The sequence below is a fragment of the Bidens hawaiensis genome, unplaced genomic scaffold (genome assembly GCF_021521415.1).
Source record: "Bidens hawaiensis isolate Kalapana, Puna unplaced genomic scaffold, B.hawaiensis_p1.1 tig00009343_1, whole genome shotgun sequence".
NCBI lineage: Eukaryota > Viridiplantae > Streptophyta > Magnoliopsida > Asterales > Asteraceae > Bidens > Bidens hawaiensis.
The window spans coordinates 355,728-364,752 of record NW_027491689.1 but is presented as its reverse complement, the minus strand read 5'-3'; the positions used below and the strand labels follow the sequence as shown (position 1 = coordinate 364,752).

Below are 9,025 nucleotides of genomic sequence, written 5' to 3'. Positions count from 1 at the left end.
CAAAAAAACTAAAACGCTCAGCCAAAAACCTAAAACGCTCAGAAAACGGTTTTCGTGAAAAAAAAGTGAAAAATTGATCGATTAACCATCCAAAACTGTTTTTTTCGGTAACCAATGATTAACTGGATACGTATTGACGATTCCGAAATATTTGGATGTGATTTCATTGATCGATTTCGTGAAAAAATGGATTTGCGTATATATTGTACGTTAATTGATCGATTGACCATCCAAAACTGTTTTTCTCGGTGAATCAATGATTAATTGAATACGTATTGACGATTCCAAAATATTTGGATGTGATTTCATAGATCGATTTCGTGAAAAAATGGATTCACGGATCTGTTCCCGGTATATATAAAACCTTTGTTAAATCCTTGTAAAATATAAAATAAAAAGAAAATAAGTGATGTTGACGAACCAACCAAGAAACCCGAAATTGATTGATTAAAGAAGACTAATAATATAATGCAATAAATCAAAAACCCAAAATCAAGCATCCTCTCGATTCGATTGCTTCAATTCCTTCCTAGGTAACCCTAATTCCCCAATTGAATTGTTCATTTCTTCTGTTTTCTTTCTTTCTAATATTATTATTATTATTATTATTATTATTATTATTTTAGGGTTTTTCATTATAGGATATATTTGCTCCTACTGGGTTTAATTTAATCTTGTTGGCTTCATTTCTAATGTATACATACACACATACTTTCATATGCATCTATTAATATACAGATGAACCAGTTTAAAACTAAATATCCTATAAGGCCTTATTATATTATATATATATATATAGGGTGTAGTTACTGCTTCCGTTTTTGGCTGAGCGTTTTAGTTTTTTGTGAGTGTTTTAGGTTTTTGCCTTTGAGCGTCTCGCGTACCTATCGTATGTTAAGGCATTAGCGTGCAGTAACTGCACCCTATATATATATTGTGCCACAACACCATTACACCACAAAAACAAAAACCCACTCTTTGTTGACTGGGCGCCACATGGCGCAAAACGCCCCATTTTGTAGCCCCTTAACTACACATAGCCTAACATACTGACGGGAATCTATCAAAACCTTGAATATTATCTTGTTTTTAGAATGCTGTACATTCGAGATAGTTGTGCACAACCGTGTGTAAACACTTGATTCATATACATATTGTACGTATGCATATATATACGTGTACATGTGCATTGTATATGTTTGCAGGTATATGGATGCCATTTATGTCTGTTATTAGAATGTGCTCACCAGTGGCGGAGCCGGAAATTTTTTTAATGTGTTCGGGATTTTTCGGTGCTTAGCTTTTTCTGGTGTTAAAGTTTTCGGGCCTGGATGGGTCAGGTCTGGTCGGTTATTATTAGTCCGTTAATAATGTTTATTAGTTGTTTTGTAGTTATTTTTTTAAATCCTTTTATATTTATAAAAAAAATATCATTATATTAACTAAAATTTTCATAATCAATGGGTTCAAATATTTTTTTTTAAATGACATCGGGTGCTCACAGAACCTATGTATATGTTCTGGTGAAACAAATAAACTGTTTTCTGTGTTAGTTGTGATACACGCGTCAACAACCTTAAAAAAATTATGGTATTTGAGTTCCCTTTATAGATTTCCGTTTGTTTCTTATTTAGACCAGTGATGGCGGGTGAAGAAGAAACCTTCAACTCTCAACTAAAGCAAACACAAACCGCTTGGAAGAAGGATTTGGAACGAGGACAATCACAAGTGGATGAATTACAAACAAAACTTTCTGAAGCTTCAAACACGCACGAATCTGGTAAAGATTCTCAAAAAGAAGTAAACCTTCTTTGGAGACGAGTCAAAACCACAACAACATTATTGACATATTTGGAATCAAAAGCACGATTCGTTGACAAAGTCAACCTTCCGGTATTTGACTCGCGGGAGGTTGAAACACTGATTGCTGTTGATGAACAAGACGGGTCATACATGGGCGAAATATTAAACAGTGTGAAAACGGTTAGTGATGTGATGGAGATTTTAATAAAACGGGTGCGTGTGGCTGAGTCGGAAACGACTGATGCGAAACGTAAAGTGAGTACGGGTCAAGAAGAGATTAAAAGGAAGGCGATTGAGATTGAAACCATGTCTGAGAAGTTGGATGAAATGGACGGGTTTGCAATGAAGACGAACTGTATTTTGAATGAAATGAAACAACGAGTTGAAGATCTGGTTGAGGAAACGTCTAGACAGAGGCAACGGGCGGCTGAAAACGAGCAGGAGCTTACTCGGGTCAAACAGGATTTTGAATCGTTAAAGTCTTATATCAGTAGTCTCATAAGTGTTAGGGAAACACTTGTTTCTTCCGAGAAGCAGTTTCAGACCATCGAGAGGCTTTTTGAACGGTCAGGATGATGCCATTACATACATATATAGTCAGGGGGCAATCCTGACCCAAATGAATGGATTTGGGTCAGTTTGGGCTATTTTAAAAACCTAATGGGTTAGTATGGGTTGGGTAATTTAATTAAATGGGCAAAAACGAGCTGAACTGCTGATTTTTATTGCTAAATTGCTGCAAAACTAGTCAAAACGCGCTTAAACGAGCTGTTAAGCGCTGAAACGAACTTAAAAAACCGCTTAAACGAGCTGTTAAGCGCTGAAACGAACTTAAAAACCGCTTAAACGAGCTGTTAAGTGCTGAAATGAACTTAAAAACCGCTTAAACGAGCTGTTAAGCGCTGAAACAAACTGAAAAACCGCTTAAACGAGCTGTTAAGTGCTGAAACGAACTGAAAAACCGCTCAAACGAGCTGTTAACACTGAAACGAACTGAAAAACCGCTTAAACGAGCTGTTAAGCGTTGAAACGAACTAAAAATTTTAAATAATGAATGACCTTATTTTGTTGTTTCTGGTCTCGCAAAAAATGTCCTCAGCATAGAACTGACTCCTGCATATTGTTCTTTTTAAAATGAACAATATGTTGAGAATGTGAGAACCGCATAAACGTGCACATTTCGCTTCAATGAAAATACTAGTTGAAAAGCAGTTTTTTGTTTATCTTTTCCCACTCTTAGTTTTATTTACTCTCTCATAAACTTTCAATATATATATATATATATATATATAAATGTGCGCATATTCATGTGGATAGATGACTATTAATTTTATATTTTTAAAATTAAATATTAAAAATATTGACATCTACAGCATTCTATATAACTTTCATAATAAACAGTACACATTTTAATGTGGTTCTCGCAGTGGTCAACATATATTATTGGTTATGAAATGAACGCTCTAGTATATGTAATATGTTGTTTTTATATATATTATTAACAGGCTAGTTGTGAAGACAACACAACTGGAGAGTGAAAACGTGCAGAAAGAAGCTCAAGTGCACAAACTTATGGATGAGAACATGAAACTGAGTGCTCTTCTTGACAAGAAAGAGGCCCAACTGTTAGCCATGAATGAACAATGCAAGGTTATGGCACTCAGTGCTTCCAACATCTAATATCCTGCACATTTTTTTGTCATAACTCTTGTTAAAAGTTCGAACTAAAATGTTCATGGTGTGTGTTAATCTGGATTTCCTTGTTGTGAAATGTAATGTGAACAAGGTGATGCTACATTTGAATTACAATTTGGATATTTGAAACCATGATTGACAGTGTAAAGATGACATAAGTGAAGTTTGTAATTCTTGATACATGAGTTGCCATGTCTTATTGTTTTGAAAGAAATGTGTTGATTCGATGATGTGTTTATATAGGAATATTAGAAGATAATGTTTGAAAAATGAATGTGTGATCCATAGTGATGATCGCTTATTGGTGCTTAGGGAAATCGCGTGATGGAATGGATATTTTTAAACGAGAAGGTGAGGATTGAGAACATTCTTGAAGATATCAAAGTGTTTAGTTTTCTTTAGATTAAAAGTAGATTTCATTGTTAGATACTGAGTAGAATAGGTGGAATGTTGTCGGTGTAATCTTTGGTTGTTTTTTAAGGTATTTGGTTTTTGTTGAATGGAAAATTGCAAAAAAAAACCAAAAAAAAAAAAAAAACTTAAATATGAATACAGTAATTGCTATTATATGGATAATAGTCTCGTCTTTAATTAGTGTACCAAGCATTTCGAAATTGATCTACATGTAATTTAGATCTGTCTTTTATTTATAAATTTTTGTGTAGGAATCACAAAAACATCAAATATTCAAATAACAAAACATCAGATATTCAAACCACAAAAACATCAGTTATTCAAACCTCACTCGGTGTTGGCGGTTTATAGAAAAACCGCAACACAATGAAATCTTTGTGTTCCTTGCCAATATGTTTCTTGCCAGTTGTTTTGCCTTTTTTCTTCTTTTCATTTGAAGAGCGTCACCGAATTCAAAAAATTCTTTCCCAACTATTTTCATCTCACCAAGATCCACCATGCCCGCATCTTCAGCCACCGAAGGTATATTCCATGTTTCATACAGCCCGCCCTCCTGCACGACAAAGTGGACTACAAAACACCTCGCCCCAACCTCAGCCTTTTTAGAGTTTATAAACTGTTTTGATATTCCTTACAATAACACAAAAATCTTTTTAAGTCATGTAAAACAATACAAAAAATTACTAACACTTGGCACTCCGGGAAATGTCGGTTCTCTCCAAATAAAAGTGGGAATCACATCAGACTTTAGACCGGAATTAGCAAACAACGCACTTGGCACACCATCTTTTTACCCGTTGTGCCTACATCAAATTCAAACACGTGTCGATCAACCATTTTCAGCCCACCTAGCTACACCTTACTTAATAGCGTCAGGTGGAGGAGTGTCGGTTCCATCCGAACAAACATGGGAACGCTATTAGGCTTCAGATTAGAATAAGAAAAAATGTATTTGGTGGGGCATATTTATGAAAGCTTATTTTCATCATTTCAAATTCACTATTTCTTTCACCAACAACCTTTGAACTCGCAGATTCATCAGAACTAGAAATGATATGTAAATGGGAAGCGTCCACGCCCTATTTAGCGATTCCTAATTCTAGGTCATGCTTGGGGTTACCCGATATAAAAATCGGGGTGATCCGCAAACTTATTGAGGTTCTTGATAGTTACCTTCCTGAAAACAGCCTCTAGGATATCAACATTCTTCGTAGACTTATCTCATAAGTGGTAGCTTATGTAGAGCTATTGGAAACGACCTCCAGGGCATCAGCATTCTTCGCATGTTTTAGCGAAGTTTTGCATAAATTGCCTAGTTTCGCACAAAGAACATGCTAGTTTCGCAAGAACTAAAAAAAAATCCCGATTTCATCACAAAATTTAAACTTTGTATGTCATAAACTTGTATACAACACCCAAAAGGGTATATCTAAGATTTAAACTCATAAAACCATACCATGTAAAGATTGTGTTTTTAGATGAAAACCTTAAATGTTAAAAAACTACTTCCAAACCTTATACTGGAAACGACCTCCGAGACATCAGCATTCTAACCATGATCATACCACAAACTGATCCTTAAGACGTTCATCTTTCATTCCTTCACTTGATCTGATACGAGATTTCAACAATGGAGATGATTCTGTCTCTACGGTTTCTCTCACTAGAGGGAGAAGATGGTGAACAATATCTAGATATTTCCATGGAGTGTTTATATAGGGGGGGTTTGGGATTGCTTATTTTAGGCTACTCATACATTATTAACTTTTGAAAAAGTTAAAAATGTGTTTGGTATGACTTATTGTGTCATAGTTTCTTCATTTTTTAGGGATGTTTTATTTATTATTAACCATGTTTTGATCTTTCACATAAATGTTATACAGGTTTGAACTTTCATATTAATGCACTGTATGTACAATTTGAAATAAAGATCATCGACGTTTTCTAGATTTTAATCGTCCATGATAAATATAAAAAATGGGTCTTAAATGATATTTTTTGCTCAGAGTTTTTGGCTCAATCAAACATAATTAGACTAACTGATAAATTATTTCAGATTTTTGTCCAAGTTAAATATAAACAAACTAGTCGCTAGACTATATAGGGAAGAGTTAACTTGAAACCCCTTCTATAACTTGAAAACTTTGAAACCAACTTTATAGCCATTGATTTTGAAATTCAATTGTTGAGATGTATTTGTCGAGATTGGTCCCAACATCTTCGATAACTTTTTCAGTTAAAAGGTACAAAAAATAGTACCATGATATTTTAACTTTGAATGAGATTTGACACAGTCTCTCTGTTGTATTTGCCTCAAAACAAGACAAAACTACGGACTTTACATAAAACAAATCACATGGGATACAGCTGTATTTTCTCTCTTCACCTTTATACTAAAAGTAAAAGTTAAGTTTTACCTCATGTAAATTAAAAATTTTAAAATATGTTGTAGTATTTTAGTTATAAAGGTTAATACAAAATCCTTATTTTAATAAGAAAAAATCTAGCCAAGTAGTGGAAGTGTCCGGACTCCATAGTGATGGTCCAAGCGTATTGTTGTTTCAATATTCTTGGGTTCCTATGGACGACCATTTACTCTACTTTAGCACCGTTGGAGCATTGCGTTATGTGGTAATTGCGTGACCCAAAATTGCCTATGTTGTTAGCAAGGTTCTCCGGTTTCTTTATAAACATGTTGGTAGACTTTACGTTTATGTTGTCTTGATGAATGTTGTTTAACTATCGTTTATTGTGTTATTCTAAACCTCAACCTTACCGGTTAGAATTTCAAGAAGCAGCACAATGTTGTCCTATCTAGTATTGATGTCGAATATCAGTTGCTCATGTTGCTGCTAAGATTCAATGGATTAAGTCACCGATGTATTGAGTTTTAGAAGTATCGACCTACTCTTTGGCGTAACAACATAGGTGTTGCATGTCTAGCGGTTAATCTCGTCATTAATAAGGGTACCAAACATCTAGACATCAACGGGCATGGTTTTTGATCTCTCTCTTTCGGTTGGTTATCTTGTTAGCACACATCAGTTCGAGTACATCCAAGTATAGGTGATCAAATCGGGTTGGTCAAAGGAACCGGAACCGGTTCAGAACCGGTTCCATTAGTCAACATCACTGTTTAAACCGGTTCCATGGTCGAACCGGTTAGGGAACCGAACCGGTTCCCCAACCCTCGGACCCGGAACCGGTGGAACCGGTTCTGACCGGTTCTTACACTGTAACCGGTTCCAACCGGTTACAGTGTAAAATATTTTTTTTTTTTCGTTTTTCGTTTCCGCTGCTTGTGTAGGTGATGATTTGTGTTCTTCTGATTTCTGAAGAGGCTCATGCTACTTTTGTTGTTCACCCACAGAGCAATAATGGTAAACAACATATTGAACTTAATGCTATGAGTGTCAGCGTGTTTGAATTGATTAGTCTGTATCGTGTATCGTGTAATGGTGAACTTAAATCTGTATCGTGTTACATTTGTTGAGTTTGCTATATATTATAGTCTTTTGGCTTACGCAAGTCAAATGCTGAATTATAATCAAGAGCGGTGTTATACGATTCGTATTTGTATAACATGTTAAATAAAAAAAACAATTAACATAAAATTCATTTTATTTACTTTAAGAAGTTCAAAAAAAAAAGGTTACATGTTTTAAAATATTCAAAAACAAACTAACAAAACATTAAACTTATAAATATAAAGTTGTGACATATTATTTCTAGAAAAGCCTTCTTGTTCGTCGTAATTATTGAGTGGCGACTTATTCATCAGAATTACTTGTAGAAACGCCTTCTTGTTCGTCGTGCACTCGAACATCAAGTGGTGTTTCGTCTTCCAGAGTGGTTACATGTTGAACACGATCGATTGAGTCCAAGTGATCCTTCAAGCAAATGCACATCTCCACCGACTCCGAATTCAGTCTTGTTCTTCTCACCGATATTACCCTGCCACTAAGAGAAAAAGCAGATTCCGAAGCTACCGTAGAAGCTTGGGCGGTTAGTAAATCACGGGCCATGGTGGCAAGAATCGGAAACTCGGTTTCCTTTACCTTCCACCAAGCCAAAACATCAAAAGTGCCATATTCCTCTTCGGATAAACCGGTAGAGAAATCATATGCACTATACCTTCCTAGTTCGCTTGAAGGGGTGTTACCCCTTTGTTTTTTAGCCGTTACGTTGCAAACGGTGTTCATAAGGCTAATCATGGGGTCTCGTACTCTAGTAGCACTTGAACTTGATGAAGACCCCCCCGGCGTAGGCATGTGTATGTTTGACCCATATTTATTTATATAAAAGTCATACATAAATTTAAAATTCAAGTTAAAATCATTTTGTGCCTCTGTTGAAAAGTTTGGGTCAACTTCATGCATATCTAAGGCTGAAAAAATTTCGTCTATCACACATTCAACCCCCGTAACATTTAACATTGGGTTTAAAGCGGCGGCGCAAGTAAAAATCGGTGGCAATTCAAGAAAGTATTTTTTTAATTTAAACTTCATTGGTAATATGATGTTTGAAAACATTGGACTTTTATTTTCAAATTCTTTAAGATTGTTAACGATTAAAAATAACTCCGAAAGAACCAAGGGACTTGTCGGATAATACGTTCCCGATAGTTTCGTAGTTGATGTTTTAAAAACTTCAAGAAAAGTCGATAAGTCATTGATAATTTCCCATTTCTCATTTGAAAAGGGGATTGCCAAATCATTCTCGGCAAGACTAGAATGAAACATTTGTAAAATTTCTCTTTGTTTCAAAGCACTTTGAAACATTATGCAAGTGGAATTCCATCGATGAGGTACATCCCAATTAGCTCCCAAAGCTTTTCTTCCCGTATCTTTACAAAATTTTCTATAATCCATTTGTCTTTTTTTACTTTTCTTAAAAACTTCATGTAGCATTACTCTAAAATCGTTTATAACCGATGTAACCTCATCCGAAGCAAGTCCGTCTTGCACGATTAAATTAATGATATGTGCAACACACCTTGAGTGAAAAAATACACCATTGCAAATCGGCGTATATTTTAATTTTAATTTATCAACCGCCGATGTATTATTCGACGCGTTATCAAATGCAATTGAAAATATTTTATTTTCTAGTT

General features: G+C 35.1%; 1 protein-coding gene across 1 annotated transcript; it reads left to right on the top strand.

Moving 5' to 3' along the window:
• The first annotated feature begins 1,622 nt into the window (after positions 1 to 1,622).
• Positions 1,623 to 3,630, top strand: LOC143532083 (uncharacterized). Its single transcript, XM_077027232.1, has 2 exons — positions 1,623 to 2,369; positions 3,309 to 3,630. Exons 1-2 carry the CDS (start codon positions 1,642 to 1,644, stop codon positions 3,481 to 3,483), a joined length of 903 nt encoding a protein of 300 aa, XP_076883347.1. The 5' UTR covers positions 1,623 to 1,641; the 3' UTR covers positions 3,484 to 3,630.
• Positions 3,631 to 9,025: the final 5,395 nt, after the last annotated feature.